Source organism: Bos taurus, chromosome 14, assembly GCF_002263795.3.
Source record: "Bos taurus isolate L1 Dominette 01449 registration number 42190680 breed Hereford chromosome 14, ARS-UCD2.0, whole genome shotgun sequence".
NCBI lineage: Eukaryota > Metazoa > Chordata > Mammalia > Artiodactyla > Bovidae > Bos > Bos taurus.
The window spans coordinates 3,475,866-3,493,397 of NC_037341.1; the positions used below are offsets into that span (position 1 = coordinate 3,475,866).

At 55.5% G+C, this 17,532-nt stretch overlaps 1 protein-coding gene across 7 annotated transcripts in view; it reads left to right on the plus strand.

The window, feature by feature from the left end:
* TRAPPC9 (trafficking protein particle complex subunit 9) overlaps positions 1–17,532 on the plus strand; it is a 388,310-nt gene that overhangs the window by 276,437 nt on the left and 94,341 nt on the right. For 6 of the 7 annotated variants that reach the window (XM_059893290.1, XM_059893289.1, XM_059893293.1 and 3 more), the window contains one exon: positions 8,760–8,912. In XM_059893290.1, the coding sequence (XP_059749273.1) occupies positions 8,760–8,912 (153 nt within the window). 7 annotated transcript variants of the gene reach the window in all.

The following is a 17,532-nucleotide window of genomic DNA, read 5'->3' on the forward strand; positions in this document are numbered from 1 at the left end:
GTAGCTGTCTGATCCATCTGTAACCGTTCCACAGAAGCTATTTCAGGGCTCTCTACCTGCTGGTTCTCGTGCTTCTGATTAGCTTGATGAGGGAAACTGCCGTGGTCTGTCTTAAATCCAGATGTCAAAACACTTCCATGGATTTCTCCCGAGTTCTTTCTTCAGCAGCATGCCAGGGGAAAGTCTGCCAGAGATGGGTTTGTTTCCCTCTTGCTCTTCGCCTCCCTAGAGGTGGGGCTGGGCCTGCGAGCTCTGCACCGCTGTTGGCCAAGTGGGTTTCGACCACCCCCCGCCTCTGCCGCAGCCTGCACGCCTTGTCCGACCCGCGTGAGGCCCTGAGGAAGCCTGCCTTCTCCCTTCGGGCTCTTGGACCGAGGCCCTGGGCTTTTGCTTCCAGGCAGCATCCCTGCCAGGTGTCACCTGGACGGGAGGTGCAGCGCCTCCCCTGCGGATGCTCTGCGCACACAGGGGGCCCCTGGCCGCCAGCCCCACCGCTCTGCCTCAGTTTCCCCGTCCGCTCTGTGAAGGCAGTGAGGCCGCTGGAAGGGTGGCGTGTGCGCCAAGAGCAGGCTCTCAGTAAAGTTCTCCCTCTGGGGCTTTCTTCTCCTTTGTCTCCTCTGGTGTTTAAAACAATGTCCCTCTCTTCTTAAAACACACTTCTGATCTCGCTTTCCGCATGGGTCCACCTGCCCAGCAGAGCAGGGGATGTCCCCCGTGAGCCTCTGTGGGATGGCTCTGCTTACCCCTCCAGCCGCATCCCTGGAGCAGCCGGCCCGGTGTCCCCCCTGGAGCAGCCAGCCCAGTGTCCAGGGTGCGGAGTTGGGAGGGTTCACGCTCTACCACATCACGCCCTGTGCCACGTGTGACAGTCTGAGGACCCAGGAAGCTCCCTCCTCACCTCCGCCTGACTCCCAGCCTGAGCAGCCTCAGGGACGTGGGCAGCGCTGGGCGCCCCCTCTCTAGGCCACGCTGCACCGAGGTCCTCGGGTCCTAACCCTTGGCACACTCACCGCAGCCCTCCCAGCCCATCTCCCCCTGGTCTACTCTCCCCCAGGATCCTGCAGCTCCCGGGGAGGGGCCCTGCTTCAGGTTCACCTGCCTCCCTGCATGCCGAGCAGGGCGTGGGTCCCACAACGTGCTGGCTGCTCTCTGAGCACCATTGTCCCGGTGTGGCTGGTCCCACATCTGCCCTGGGTCTGACCCGGGCAGCACCCCGCTGAACCCCAAGGCTGCCCTCAGCATGTTCTGTCCTTGCACCCCGGGTGGAGCTGCGGGGTAAGGCGACGAGGGGGCAACGGCGAGCATCCCGTCAGCGCGGGTCCCTTGGGCACAGACGCTGACCCGCAGCGGCCGTGCAGGACCCTGACGTGGTTGGGATGACGGGGCTGCCGACCAGGACCCCGCCGGTGCCCTCACCCTTAGGTTTAGGTGCGTCCTCTGCACGGGTGATGGGAGAGAAGCGGGCACCCGACGGGGACGCTGCTGCTTCAGCAGTCCCTCCCTGGCCAGCACGTCACTCCGGAGGACTCAGAGGAGCCCGAGAGGGTGTCATGCGCCTGCTTTTCACTTAAGGCTGTGTGGTGGCCACGGCCCGGCTGAGCCCACAGAGGCTGCCGCCCTAATTCAGCTCCCCGGGGTTTTCCCAGCCCATGTGGGCTGGGCACGGGCTATGGGGAGAAGCCGGGACTTGCAAGCAGCTCGTTTCCTTTTCCAGTTGGCAGCAGGCAGGCACAAACCCTTAGGGTGCCCTGCGGCCGGGTCCTCACTGGGGTTAACGTGTGTCCCCTCCCAGGAAGCCCCAGGCTCCTCTCACAGCTTCCCAGGGTGGGGGCTCCCAGTGGGTGACCCGTCACAGGCACCCCTGGTGCAGAAGGCAGAGGTGGGCAAAACCAGGCCTTTCAGACTTCTGGGAAAGCGTCTGATTGGTCTTTTGATCTCAGTATAGACCTCCCCAGAGTTGTCAGGAGCATTGGAGGAAACCCCCAGCTCACCCTTAGAGACCCAGAGGTCCAGGGGACTGCTGACATGGCTCCTGGCGCTCACCAGAGAGGGGGCCTTGCCTGGGGCGAGCTCGCACCGAGCCGGGGGCATAGTGGGCTCTGTGAGCAGGGCAGTGCAGGGAGCGGAGAGAGGGGGTACGGGAAGCTGGGCCAGCACTGGGGGGCCTCTGGGAGCGGGGGGCCGTGAAGGACGCGGGCTGAGGACGCAGTGGCTTGCTTGCACATTGGTCTTGGGGGAACGTTCTCTGTGATCGCAGGAGAGTGAAAAGAATAAATAAAATACCAACGCCTAGCATTTATCTTACATTTTAGTTTTCGTAAAATGTCTCTATAAACGCTTTCCTGTTTGGACCTCAATCCATTCTAGCAACATTTTTTTAACCACCCCCCAGAGTAATTGCTATAATTTTGAGCATTAATGATATGCCAAGTGGTCTGTGTTCCCCACAATCCTGACTGACCCCAGCCTCACGTGCTCATTTCACACGTGAAGAAGTGGAGGCCTGGAGACACCGGTCTAACCTGCCTCTGGCCGCCAAGCTCCCAGGTGACCAAGGTGGGCTTAGAATCCAGCTCTGGGCGGCTGCAGAGCCTTAGCTCCTCCGTCCACACAGTCTTCCGTCCTGGAGGAGGCTCTTCAGTCAGTGACCCGCCCTGGGCCCCACGTCCCGTCAAGAGCAGAGTTAGGCTTGAATTCCCCGCCTGCTGGGGAGTTCATCCCTCCCCTTCCCGCTGCATGGCAGGGATCCGGCGGGCCAGCCAGCCCTGCTTAGATGGAAGGCTCCTCCTCGAGAAGGCCCAGCAGAGAGAAATCAATTAAAGGCGACCCCGGGAGGCAGGGATCCAGGCCTCACTCTGCTTCCCGCGGGTTGTGGGGGGCAGCCGGCAGCTCGATGGCATTAAGAGTAAATCTCACTTTATTAAGCGCTGTCTTCTGAGCGGAGGACACTACTTACAGGCCCCCAAGTAGTCGTTCATCTGCAGAAATGCAAGGAAAGGGGGTTGTGCTTCCACCGAAACGTTGGCTGAGACGGGAGGAGGTGCTGCTGACACATGAGGCTGGTGTCTCTGGACGTGAGACGCGTCACTTCGTTTGTGGTCCTCTAATACAGGATACACACATATCAGTTTTACGCAGGAGGTGTCGGGTTCACGGAAGGACTCGGAGGCTGCGTGTCTGGCTGTGGTAGAAGCAGCCATGGGCTAGAGGGGGCTCAGCGGAGTCCGGCTGCCCTCAGGGAGGAGGTGGACAGGGCGCTGGGGATATCAGGGCGTGGTGACAGAGGGAGGTATCCCAGCCAGCCTGGAAGGTGGGTGGGAGGCAGAGAGACTGGGTCTTGGGGGTGCCTTGGAGTCAGGGTTCCCTGGAGGAAGTTGTGAGAACTGGCCAGGGCAGCCTTTGAGCCTTTTGAGGGCCCTGGGAGAGCAGGTCCTCGTGGGTAAGAGGTCTGTTCTCCCTCAGCTCACCCCTCTGGAAGGCAGGTGCCAGGCCCTGGGGTCCCCTCGTGGATGGCCAGGGAGCACGTGCACAGGGGGAGTGTGACGGGCGCCACACGGGCCTCTGGTCCTATCCTCCTACAGAACTGGCTGGCCCCTTGCCCGCGATCACACCATGCGGTCACTCTTTGGAGAAGCTGTCTCCGTAGCAAGAGGCCGTGGCTGCCTGGCAGCCCCTCAAGCCCCCACCCTGACCTTCGCTGAACTCACAGAAAGCCCATCAAGAGGTGGGTGGGCCCTTAACCACCTCCAGCTCGCAGGTGAGGAACTGGAGACCCAGACAAACGGAGCACCCCGAGACAGAGTGAAGGGGGCTGGGACCTGTCAGACGCTGGCATCGGCTCAGCCTTCCCCCTAATGAGTGGACCCCCGCCTGGGTGGGGGCAGCGAGAGCGGGGGCCCTGGCCCCCGAGCGCCCGCCATGTCTGAGCTTCCCCGACCCTGTCCAGTGCCTGGCACTTAGCTACATCTGCCAGGTGTGTGCCTGGAGCTTGTGGGGCAGGGACGCCTCTACGGACCCCCATCTCCATGCTCGCCTGCTGCGGGACCCCCAGGCTGGGTTAGGAGTCCTCTGCCCTGTCAGCTGTCCCTGTGGCCTTGGGCAGGTGGTAGGTATGAGGATGGCGGGAGACGGTGACGGTGAGGCACGTGCCGGGTGCCCGTGGGTGCTGCCAGTCTCATATTTGGCGCGATCCCCGATGGCGCTTTGATTCTTATAATACAGTGTATCTTCTCTTCAATTAAAAATGATAACAAGGAAGCTTTCTTTGAAACCATAACTGGTCTACGAGGCTTAACGAGAAAATGATCGTCTTGGGTGTGAGCCAGGAGTCAGGTTGATGCCATTTTCCTGTCTGCCCCAAGTTCTTCTCATTGAGGATGAATGACTCCGGAAGGCCAGCCTCCTCCCTTCCACTTGGCTAGTACTTCATTATAAACCAGAGACTAGGCTGGTGTTCTGCATAGTCAAACAGACTCCCGAAGGATGCACTACATAAATTTAGAATACCGTCTTATAACTATCAATTATCTCCCAATGAAAGTTCAATTTAATTATACATGGATAGTCCTTCTAAATCCGACTCCTTGATTTGTATTTAAATGTCATCATTATGACTTCCCTGGCGAGGTTATCAGCTGTTCAAAGGCTGAATCATATGATATGGTATTTTTTTTTTTTTTAAAAACCACCACTTTTTTTATAGACTCTTCAGAAATCACAGCACCTTTTTTTAGTGCCAACTCTTAACTATTATTGTCACATTTGGCCATAAAATTAAACATGAAAATTGGCATTCCATAGTAGTATTAGTTTTATTTCCCTCCGACTCGGCAAAGATGAACAGACTCAAATAGCGGTGGGGACTGTCTGGAGCGGAGGCTGCAGAATGCACTGGGGTGCTGGGCCAGTATCAGAACCGCATTCAGGTCTGAAGCTCTTGCGTGAGCGGCTTGGGTCACTTCTTAACTGCCTGGCCCCTCAGCCTCCCTGCCTCCACGTATGGGATGCTGCGTGTGCCCGGGCCTGGCTTTCAGCCCCTTCCTGGAGGACATGAAGGACGGTGGTGAGGCTCAGGGCCGTGCCCAACGTCCAGGTCGACAGAGATGTAGAGTAGTCTTCGGGTCCTAGAGTTGCCATCCTGGCTCCAGGATTCTAGGCTAGGTGCCCCCTAGGCGAGTCACTCAACTTCTGGTACCTCGATTCCATCATCTGTGCAGAAGGAGGGTGCTGCCTTTGAGACATTCGCTGCATGGTGTGCCCTGGGGCTGCTGGAGGGGGAGCGATGTTATAAATTTGGGGAGTGGGGTGGCCTGTGGCTGGCGGGCTCTGCAGTCACCAGGTCTGTGTCTTCCACCAGCTCTGAAAACCAGAGGAGCAAAGATCATTTCCTTTTAGGTCCTTGGCCTAAGCAAGGGAGAGCCAGAGAAAGCAAAAATCAGGGCGGCTCCGTCTGAGCACAGGCTCCCAGTGGGGCTGCCAGCTCTGTGCCTTTGGGCAGGTGGCTTTCGCTCACAGAGCTTCATCGCATCTGTGAAAGGAAGCATATCACAGCATCCTTAGGCTGCCGTCATAAAAAGATGAATACGTATTGAAAACACCTAGCCCAGGCTGGGCACGTGGTAAGCGTTTGTTGCATTTCATTTTTCCTCTTCTCCTCTTTTGTGGGCACACCTGGCTGTGCATTTCTTAAGGGTGGTGGTGGGTGATGTAATGTGATGCTTAGGCTCAGTCCGAAATTGTTTGAAAGAGCCCACCCCTCCTGCCCCACTGGCCCAGGCAGTCACAAATATAATCCCAGTGGTCAGTATGCATTCTGATCTATTCTGATCGCAAGTCTTCTGAGAGCGGGCCTCTCTTTCCACTTTGCATTTGGCCAGAAGAGAGCCGGGTGTCGGGACGTGTCCACACCCACCTTCCAGGTAACAGTTACTGGTTCCTTTTGAGTTACCAGATGAGGAGACTGAGTTTGGCCCCTTTAGTGAAACTTAGGATGTATTCTGACCTTTGGTTTGAAGAGAGCACTAGTTTGCTTCAGGCCACCTTGGAAGTGAGGGAGTAGGAAGCAGTTCTACTCGGTAGGCATTTGAGGCGCTCCAGCTATACCCACAGGGGAGAAAGAGATGACTGGGCAATTCCTGAAGAAGTGTTCAGCCTCAGGAGTAGTTCAGACCTGCAGACTGAAACATCAGCGAAGCAGCAGCTTGCCTCTTACTGGCATAGATTTGAAACTCGACCATCATCAGTATTGGCCAGGATGCAGAGAGGGCCGCCCCCATCCCGCCCCCGGCTCTGTTGAGGGCATGTGCTTGGGGAGAACCTCCTTGAGAAGGGACTTGTTCCCTGCCTCTGGGCCTAAAAGGCTTTCATACCCCCACATCAGTAATTCCACCTCTAGAGGTGTACTCTCACAGATAGCCGTAAATGCAGCGAGGAAATTTAAGCAGAAATATGGTGGTTATGTCTTTTTTTTTCACCAATATTTTTTTTTAAAGAATGCAAAATACCTGAAAAGTATGAAAAATAGGGGAGCTGGTAAAATTATGATACAGCCGTGTGATAGAATCTTCTGCAGACTGATCTTCAACAGTGTGGAGTTGTTCATCTCATATTAACAGAATAAAGCGAGCCTTAAAATTGTGTGTATACGTGTGTGTGTATGCATATATTTAACACTTTTATGACTTACACATACACTTATGTAATGATTTGTTACATTAAAATAGGAACACTTAGGAAAAAAAGACTATAGAATCCATGTATCAATCATAAGGGTATAAGATTCTGAGTACTTTTCCTTTTGCATGCTATTCTCTGTTTTCTAGCTTTTTGCAGTAAGCGTATCTACTTTTGTAATCAGAAAAGAATGGTAAAAGGGTAATTTTTTGAACGTGGTCCTTGCCCTGAAGTGCACTGTTTCTGTGCTTACGCTGAAGTGCCCCTAACTCTGGTGGCCGACCCTTAATCGTCACGCTCTCGGCCAAATGCTGCACATTGACCAGTAATTCTTTCCAAGCGCTCGAGGCCTCTTCCTTAGGTTTACTTTGCTGTTTATACGCCCTGAATACCAGCTCCTGCTTGTTAGAGACAGAAATCGCCAAAGGCCCATTAGTGCCTGCTGGAGTTCAGGGGAGTATTTCGGCCACTGCACAGACTATGAATTAAAAGAAAATGCCTACTGTTATCTGTTGACTGGCAGTCATCTTGAGGGCCTGACACGAAGGAGCCGCCCTTTCTCCCCTTCTCTCTACATCCCTTCATGTAGCACATTTTTGTTGAGTACCTACTCTGTGCCTGACTTTGTGCTAACAGGTAGGATTTCAAACATCAGTGAGACCCAGCCAGCTCCCGGCTGTGTGCATGTCAGGACCGTGGGCAAGGGAGGGGGGGCAGCAGGCGGTTAGAGCCTGACCGCCTCCTACGGACCAGGTGTGTCTCACCAGGAGACACAGCTGAACGTGGATGCAGGTATGGGGCAGGCAGCAGTGGCCTGGGTATTGCCGTTCAGTCGCTCAGTCGTGTCTGACTCTGTCACTCCATGGACTGCAGCACAACAGGCTTCCCGTCCTTCACTGTCTTCCAGAGTTTGCTCACTCATGTCCATTGAGTCGATGATGCCATCCAACCATCTCATCCTCTGCAGCCCCCTTCTCCTGCTGTCAGTCTTGCAGAGCATCAGGGTCTTTTCCAGTGAGTCAGCTCTTCGCATCAGGTGGCCAAAGTATTGGAGTTTCAGGTTCAGCATCAGTGCTTCCAATGCATATTCAGGGTTGACTTCCTTTAGGGTATTAGGGAGGATCTTAATTTACTATTCATTTCTTCTTTGAACTGGTTCCTGCAGTGTGTCAGGCAGGCACAACTCTGGGCCCGGGAACACTGCTAAATAAGACAAGAGCATCTCTGCCCTCAGGGAGCCGAATTCTGATAGGATTGATAGACAGCTCACAAATCCAGAAGTAAATATTCGCAGCTCGTGGTACATGGTGCAGCAGAAATAGATTGAATACCGCCCTGGAGAAGGTGAGGGCGGGTGAGAGAGAAAGCTGCTGTGGAGAGGTGGTCTAGGAAGGCCTTTCTGAAGGTCTGATCTAAAGGATGAAAGACTCCAGCCGTGCCACGGGTCAGGTGAAGAGCATTCCCACATGGGGAGCTGTGGCACAGAGGCTGAGTCACGGGATGGAAATTGCCCTAGGGTTAAGAGTGTGGGCACCCAGGGTGTGAGACTTGGCAGAAACTTGAAGGTGGGGGGGATCCTGGGCGCAGGGGCTGCAAGTGGGCAGGTGGGGTGCTTTGCGGCTGGTGGGGTGCCGTGTGGCTGGTGGGGCGCAGCATGTGGCTGGCTGGGTGCGGCATGTGTGAACAAGCCAGTCTGGCGGAGGATGAAGTTTGAGGTGACAGGCAGGGCTCTGTGTTGTGTCTGCAGTTCCCACTGGGCTCTGGGTCCTCAGGGCTGAGTAATTGCCAGCCTGCCCTGCGATTTTCCCTTTGGTTCCTGTCCGCTTTATCCTTTTCCAGAATCCAGATTTCTTTCTGGGGTTGGACTCTCTGACTCTGTCTTTCGTGCTAAACTGTGTTGAACCAGCTCTGAAGCCAATGCTCCCCTGGGAATCAATTATTTCATTTTCTTGGAGCGACTCCATTATGAATTACTAACGATAACGATTCATTCTCCTGTTTCACGCTGGCATGTGCTGATTCCCCGAGAGCCCTCAGAAGAAATTGCCGTCCTGATTCACCCTCTGCTGTGTTTCCCCTTCTCTTAGAATGGCCATTCAAGTGGACAAGTTCAACTTTGAGAGTTTCCCAGAATCCCCTGCGGATAAGGGGCAGTTTGCAAATTCCAAACATCTGGAGGAGGAGAGGCAGGAAGCCCGAGGCCTGGAGATCAACAGCAAGCTGGACATCCACTGGACCATCATATCCTTTTCCCAGACCCGAGGAGCCCAGAGGGGTCAGCTAGTGAGTGCTGGGCACAGGTAACTCAGGAGTGGCCTGGCAGGGAGATCTGGACAGAGAGCAGACATTTTCTCACCTCTCACCGTGTCCGGGGCCCCAGGAGGGAAGATGAGGAAGGGCCTGCTTGGGGCGGGGGCTGCTCTTGGCTTGGGTCGCCTGTTTCTTGTCAGCATTCAGATCTGTGATAGTGACAAGTACTAACGGCTACCTGCCATGGCTGGGCTGGAGGGCTTCCACTCACTGATGGTCGAATACAGGATGCGGTTGTCAGGGAAACTGAAATTGGGTTGAACAGCTTAGCCAGGCGTAGAGATGCCATTTTGAAAAACCTGGGATGGGAGCAGTTTAGGAGGCTGTGTTACAAAGGTCAGTTTCATAAAACAGCTGGCCCTGCCCTGAGCTTCAGAGCAATGCCTGGCTCATGGTTGACACCCAGTTGGATGAGTGGGAATCTGGAGGAACCCCAGGTTCCCTAGGTTCTGTGTTTCTTCAGCAGTCTTCACCAAGTGCCTGCTTTGGGTCAGGTGTACGGTGAGCCACCTGAGAGGTGGAGATGCAGAGATGAGGCCTCACGTGGTTGCGTGGTCTTGAAAGGGGTGGAAGTGCTCTGAGGATTAGATGCACGGCAAATCCCATGGACAGAGGAGCCTGGTGTGCTGCGGTACGTGGGATGGCAAGAGTTGGACATGACGTAGGGACTCAACAGCAACAACAGGGACAGAGCATTGGGCCAAGTGCTTCATCAGAGGAGCTGCTGGGGGCAGCGCAGTCAGGGAAGGCTTCACAGAGGAGGTGACGTTAGTGTGGACTTTTTAAAGATAAGTAGAAGCTTGTCAAGGGGAAAAGGGTGGAAAGTGCCCTGCAGTGCTCAGGATGCGAGAGGATGGTTCTCCTAGAGCGTCTTCCCAGGAAGAGGCAACTCTGAGGGGACTGTCTGTTATTTATCGGTATCTCATTCACATGCTGATTCTGTGGAAATGGGTTGGCTGCAGCCTGTCACGTGGTCTCGGATCATTCCAGACCATCTTCCTGGTTTCTGGAAACATCCTCGGGCTGCAGGAGGCACGGTTTCCAGGACGGATGCCACTTCCTTCACACCAGCTCACGTGAATTTGAGCTTGGGAGACCAGACCTCTGTCTCCAAGGAGCTTGTGAAAAAGCACTGCAGATGGATGGCTTGGGAACCAGACGCTAAAAATAGAGCGTCCAGTGATTCATGGAGGGAACCGGGTGCACGTCGTGGGGTTAGGCGTTTGTCTCCTGTGGAGAGAGAAGTAAAACAGCCGGGACCACAGCGTTGCCCTTCCCGAGGTGCCCTGCATCTCAGCAGAGTCGGGGTCAGTCAGCTGGCATGTTTGAGTGAGCAGGGCCAACTCAGCCCGAGTCCAGCCAAGGACCTGCTTGGGCGGGGTGGCCAGAGCAGTGCTCACCTGCCCACCAGGGGGCCCTGAAAGCGCTTCTGACCCCTTGAGGGGATGGAGGTGCAGGGAGGAAGGAGGCGGTCAGCGGTCAGCTCTCGTGTCTGCGTCCTGACGCTGGAGCCAGGAGAGGCCCCCCTGTGTTGTGGAGGCTCCACGCCTCCTGTGTGGGGTCCCCATGTGAGCAGGGGGGCCCTGCTCCTTCTCAGAGCCTTAGCTTTCCCCAGGAGCTGCTGCAGAGCCTGGCCCACTGGGCTGGGGGTTATCCAGTCTGCACCCGGGGAGGAGGGCGCAGTGTGCTTGGGGGACCCAGAGGGAAGGGGGTCTCATCACGGAACCCACAGAGACTGGGCCTTGCTGGGAGCAAGGACATACAGCAGCACCTGTGAGCGTGGCTTCCTGGGTGCTGACCCGGGGGCCCACCTGGTCCTGGATGCCCACCCCCCAGTTCCCAGGGCACGTCTCACCCGTCTTGCTGATGCAGCTGCCTCCGCATTCCTGCGGAGAAACAAGGGAAGCTGGTACTGAACCCTCAGCCCCACTCGAGCCTGTGGCCCTTGCCTCCTAGTAGGATTATGGTGACCATCAAAACACTCACATTGTTTTATTGAAAACGTACTGAAATGTTTGGGGTTTCTCTCCTTTCAGCCTTGATTCTTTAAAGAAGCTGACTTCCCTATTTTGCGTTTTGATTAATAATTCATGCAAGCAAATCCTTATTGGATGCCCACCACGTGCCAGGCACACCCGTCTCCTAGCTTTACTGATTGGAAGCCCGTCCCCACAGGGGATTCGAGTGACGAGAATTAACACTGTGGACATCTCTTCCCTCTGCGCTCCCCTCCTGTCTGGTAATGACATCTGGCATGGGACGAAGAGCAGACTTTCGCTATTGTAAACCTAAATCCAAGCAGATGGGAAGACCAAAGATGGAATTGCCTAATTATTTCATTATGCATTTTGATATTTTCTCAATATTTAGACTTCATAAAAAAGTCGAGCCTAATTTGACACCCATCCACGGTGATAAAAATGGCCCGTATGTAAGCCTGTACGGCTGGATAGACGCGTTTTAAAGGAAACTGGCTCTCGCGGTAGGTGTGTGCACACCTGTCTAGAGAATACCTGCTATACCCAGAAGAGCCCAGGGGACTCTGGGAGCTCGCTCTCTGCACGCGGCTCACCGTCTGTGTGCCTTGTTTCTGCGCCTGGGGGCGGGCAGATGCAGAGGTGGGCGCTCAAGGCGCAGCCCTCGTGGGGTAAGACGGAGCTTTCCTGTGGTGGGACTGACCTGCCTCGGTGTTCCAGACCCGCCGTGCACCGTGGACCTGAGTTGCCCCCTGCGGCAGGTTGTACAGAGCGCAGGCTGGAGCAGCGGGTCGTCCGGGCGGTGCTGAGGTGCTGGCCTGCCTGCCGGCCTTTCTCCCGCTCCCCTACTCCCCTCCCCGCCCCCAAAGGCAAAGGTCGAGCTCTGGGGCCGCCTCCTCTGTGTCCTGCCCCCAGCAGCCTGGGCGCCTGGGCTCCCGAAGAGACGGGGTAGGGGTTGGAGAGTAGGCGTTGTCCGTCCCACCCAGGAAACCGCAGCCCTGCTTCCTCTGACCGCACCCTTGCTTTGTGAAACACGCAGGGCAGGCCTCAGTGCTGATTTTTTTTTTTAATTTTTGTTGAAGTCTAGTTGATCTATAATGTCACGTTTAATCTCTGTAGATTAATCTCTCAATCACTTTGCTGTAGAGCAAAGTGACTCAGGTATATCCATATATACATTTTTTCTTGTATCTTTGGCATTCTGGTTTATCCCAGGACACCACATACAGTTCCCTGTGGTGAACAGGAGGACCTTCTTGTTCATCCATTCTCTCTGTGTGATAGTTTGCATCTTCCAGCCCCAAACTCCATCCCTCCCCCCGACCCACCCCGGGTGCTGCAGGTCCAGGCAGGCTTTCCCACATGGAGCCTGGAGCCTGCTAACTGGCCAAGAGCCAGCACGGCTCAAGGGTCCCCGCAGGCTGCCTGGGGCGTCATCGGGAGACCGCCCTCTGCAGGGACAGGGTGGCCTCATGCGGAGCAGGGGGTGGGGGGCAGTCGGCCATCGGGGCCGTGAGCACCAGGGGCTTCTCGGTGTTTTCAGCCCTGAAGCTCCCTGGTTCAGCGGTTCACGCGCTGGCCCTGGGCCCGGGCAAGTGAGCTAACGTTGAATACTGCTCTTTTAGATTTATGATCCCGCTCTCTCTTCTGAAACCCTGTGTATCATTTCCATTATTACGCGCGCTGTGCAAACCACCACGTGTGCGGCTCCCGTGTGTCGAGTTTCTTGGTGTGTGGTCCACGGGGCTGGGGAAGGGACACTGGGCAGCGGGGCAGACGCCGACCAGCGGGCGCTGCCGCCCAGCTCGCCCGCCCCCTCCCCCGGGCCTCCGTGTAGCCTCTCTGCTCCCCTTTTCTCCTCATCTGGTGACGGTGGTGATGGCAGCCCAGGGCGGACATGTGCTCTGGGGCGCTGCTGGGATCAGTCCTAACCATTATATCCGTCCTTCTGATCCCCTGGGAAAGTGAAAGCGTTGGTTGCTCAGTCATGTCCAATTTCTCTGTGACCCCGTGGACTGTAGCCCACTAGCCTCCTCTGTCCATGGATTCTCCAGGCAAGAATATTCGAGTGGGTTGCCATTTCCTCCTCTAGGGGATCTTCTTCATCCAGGGCTTGAACCCGGGTCTCCCGTGTTGCAGCCAGACCTGATCCCTACCTGGTGCTGGACAGGATACTAGCATTTTTCTTACAACCTACAAGCTGGGTAGTACCTACCCCTTTTAAAAAAATAGATACTTATTCTGGAAGTTGAATAACTCTCCTGACATGTGTCCCGGAGCTGGATGGCCAGGATCCGAGACCTCACGTTCTTTCCTGTTGCCTGAGGTCAGCCTGGAGTGACGGCCCACCCTCGAGGCCCAGCCGTGCTTCCTGACCCTGGAAGGTGTCAGCACAGCTGAGCCCCCGCTTCCCGCTCTCCTCGGGGCCCGGCCCCAGGTGAGGCTCCTCCCAGACGGAGGGCGCTGGGCCGGGCCTCCCCAACGGCCGGCTCCTGGCGTCCCTGCCTTCATGTCTGCGGGGGTGCCTGAATGGGGTCAGGTCCCCCAGAATGTCTAGTTTGAGAGCTTTGGAAGCTGACTGTATCTTCCTTCACTCTCCATGTGGCATTCGGAGGAGGAGAGACAAGCGTCATGCAGGTGCAGGTGGGGGTCACCCTTTATGATTGGCCTCCCATGTCCGCTCTTCTCCGGGGCCCTCTCTGCCGCCTCTCCCATCAAGCTCCAGCTGGAACCGCCCCCCTCTGGGCCCCTGCAACCCTCAGTGCTCAACTCCTGTTTGGGATAGTGCTTCCAGAGCACAGGAAAGTTTCTCCTCCCAAGACTGTCTCCCAGGCCCGGCTGTGCTGTTCTTGAGGTCAGGTCCTGTCAGCAGCTGTCCCCTGATGACCTCCGCCTGCTGGGGTTTGTGCCAAGTGCTGGGACACTGCGGTGAGCAAGAACTCAGCCTGGAGTGGACTCTGCCTGATGGAGCCCGGGCATGTGCTCCCTGCCCACCCCGGTGCCATGTGTAATCCTTAGCAATGAGGGATGGAAACCGTTTGGTGAATGGATGGTTTCTGTTTCATTGATGGAGCTGAACAGCCACCAGCTTGCTTGCATGACGCCGAGTGCCGTGAACGTAGGAAGGGAGTTTGCAGCCAGCGTGACTCGTCTAGCTGAAGCCTGGCTCCCTTTCCAGGGGCAGCGCTGCACAGACAGTCTGCAAAGGAGGCAGCTGCGGGAGGCGCTTGGGGCGAGCTCGGTGTCAGCACCCCTTCTCATTTTCCTGTTTTTGTTGCAAACCTCCCTTCGGAGAGCATTTCAGGGTTGGTGAGATGCCTACTGACCTAGCAGAATCCAAGCCCGGGTAGGTTTTCTGACAAGACCTGGGTGCCCGCTCCGCTGATCCCCACGAGGCTGGTGGCCTGGACCATCTGGGCTGGGTCTCTGCCAGGTGGGCTGATAAGCACGTGTCTTCCGTCTTCTGTCTAGAGGTTATTTGTAACCATCTGGCTGCTTGAGGGTGAGGCAGAGGCTCAAGGAGCCCAGTGGCAAACTGGGCTTTAGGTGCCTAAGAATCAGTAGCAGGCGAGGGGCTGGAATGCCTCTGTGGGATTCTCAGGGTACGTAGGCTTAAGTAATGGGAATCAGAGGTGTATGGAGCAGGGTCGTGCGCCCAGAGGGGCTGTCTTCTCGGGGCTGGCCCCAGGCCATGCCGCTGACGGTGGCCATGTTTGGTCACCCTCTATAAATCCCAGAAGTGGCTTTGGCATTTGTCATCAGTTTTTACTAGTCCGTCCTAAAGGAAATTAACCCTGAATATTCATTGCAAGGACTGATGTTGAAGCTCCAATACTTTGGCCATCTGATGTGAAGAGCCAACTCATTGGAAAAGACCCTGATGCTGGGAATGGTTGAAGACAGAAGGGGACGACAGAGGATGAGATGGTTGGATGGCATCACTGACTCAATGGACATGAATTTGAGCAAACTCCAGGAGATAGTGGAGGAGAGAGGATTCTGGTGTGTCGCAGTCCATGGGGTCGAAGAGTCAGACATGACGTAGCGACTGAACAACAACAGTCACACCCCTGTACGGCTCGAAGCACAACGTCTTCAGTGTAGTCGGTCATCACCAGGACAGGTGACCTGGCACACGGCCATCCTCAGCTTCTCAATTTCCAATACAGTGTTCCCACCGGTGAGGAAAACCTGTCAATACGTGAGCCCTCCTTACTTTAAAGACAGAGGCAGATGAGACTTGCCTGGTGGTCCAGCGGCTAAGACTCTGAATGCCCAAAGCAAGGGGCCCAGGTTCAATCCCTGGTCAGGGAACTAGATCCCACATGACGCAACTGAAGATCTCGCATGCTGCAGCTAAGACCCAGTGCAGCCAAATACATAAAGTATTTATGATAAATAAAGACGCAGGAAGGTTAAGCTGTTTGCGCTGATTTGCCTGAGATAGCCCCTCAGCCTCCCTGATTGACTCCTAGCTAACTCTCACAGACGCTTTTATCGGAGCTCTGTCTTCTCATCACCCAAGAGAAATTAGGTATTTTTAGATAAGACTCCTTTAAAACAGTGCACTAGGTTTTCCTATTAGTCACGTTAGGAGAGACAGTTTTATCTAAATGGATTCTAAAACAGGCAGCTCGTGTCCTCAGTGCAGCCGATTCCTTGATCATCTTCAGTCAAGTGTGGGCTTGCATCATGTCTCTGTCCTAAGGGAATCGGTGTTTATGGCTGTGGGTGATCACGGCTTCAGAGGCTTGATCCTCGTTGTGGGGACGCTGGGCCAGCCAGAGAAAAGCACCGCTCCTGACCCTCCTTTGAGGCTGTAAAGTCGCCCTGGCTGCTTAGCCTTCAGCGGACGGCAGGAGGGATGGGGCAGGGACACGTGTTTGATCCTTGACACCCCCCACTTCCAATCTGGATATGCACGCCTTGAAGTTACTTTGAAAGGAACCAGGGTTAGGCGCAGGGAGAGAGTGCACGGATGTGAGGTTTGGCCGGCTGGGAGAGTGGGGAAGGGCTCTGGCCCCGGAGTGCACAGAAGAGTTCCCCGAGTGTGCGTGAGCGGGCACACGAATCCACGTGCCCTGTGCTCACGTGATTGGTCACCTGTTGGGCTTGTGCACATTCTGTGTGCTTGTGGCATGACAATGATTGTGAGCATCTAATAGCATAAAATTACTTACGGAGCTTACGTAATAGCTAATACCTGTATGGCCCTTACTAGACGCCAGCACCGTTCTGAGCAATTTACATAGATTTACCCAATTTTTACAAAACCCCAGTGAAGCGGTCTTTATCCGCATTCCACAGATGAGAGAACCTTGGTCCTGTGAGGTGATCTACCTTGTGCCGGGTCACCTGGCTACTAAGTGGTGGAGCTGGGACTCGTGCCTGGCCGTCTGGCTCCAGAGTCTGCGCTCTCGCCAGCTCTGTGCTGAGAAGAAGAACAGAAGGCGCCTGGTCTCCGCCACGACGGCCTCCATCTTCCGGATGAAGCTGGAGAGACGAGCATCCCTCGGGCACGCTGCTGGCTGCAGGGCTCCCTCCTTTCTGCCAACCCTCTGCCCCGAGACTCCCCTTTCCTCGCCCAGCAGGACCGCGGCCCTGAATCACTTTCAGACTCTCCCCAGCAGTTCGTGGGCCATCCAGGGAGCTGAGCCCAGACACCACCAGCGCCCCTGCTGGGACAACACCCGGCATCAGCATTCTCAAAGTTCGCGATGCAAATTGGAAAACAAAGTCATGGGAAAGAGGCTCATTAATCACCTAGAGCAGTCTTTCCATTAGCGTAATCCCTAGTTATGACAATTTGCTAATTCATTGGAGCTGAAGTGTGGCGGCTAAGTCTCTGCACCTGTGGGTGTCTCTCCAGAGCAGGTGCGTGGGGCACAGGCAGCGTGTCTTCCTGGGAGGGGGTGAGGTGCAGGCCTGCTTTCCACGGGGCTCCCCACTCTGGGATCCTCATCTCAGAGCCAGTGTGGGGATGCCTACATCAGCTGTTCTTGAGGGCTGGTCTCCGTGGACCACGTGTGACAGCCAGGTGTTCAGAGTCCAGTGCTTCCCTCTCTTGGGAGAGACCCAGGCCTCCACCCGCTAGCTGCACCTTCCCCACGGGAGGAGCTGATGGAATGAACAGTTGTTTTTCTAAAGTGTCAGACTGGCTCGTGGTAAACTTCAGTCCCATACGCACAGGCAGGATCTCAAAAACTGCTCTGTGGTTTTGAGGCATCCTCTGCAGCCCATGCCCAAATGTTTCACGCTAATGGGCTGGCAGAAAATGAGAGGGAAGATATTTTATTAAGTTTCTGTACCTTCCTTGCCTCTGGATCTGTTTTTCCAAGATTTGACCGCAAATTTCCATTGTCCCCGGGCTTCTCTGGTGGCTCCAAGGTGAAGAATCCGCTTGCTAATGCAGGAGACGCAGGAGACACAAGTTCAGTCCCTGGATTGGGAGGATCCCCTAAAGAAGAAAGTGGCAACCCCTCCCCCACAGTATTCTTGTGTGGAAAACTACCATGGACAGAGGAGCCTGGTGGGCAGCAGTCCATGGGGTCGCAGAGAGTCAGACAGGACTTAG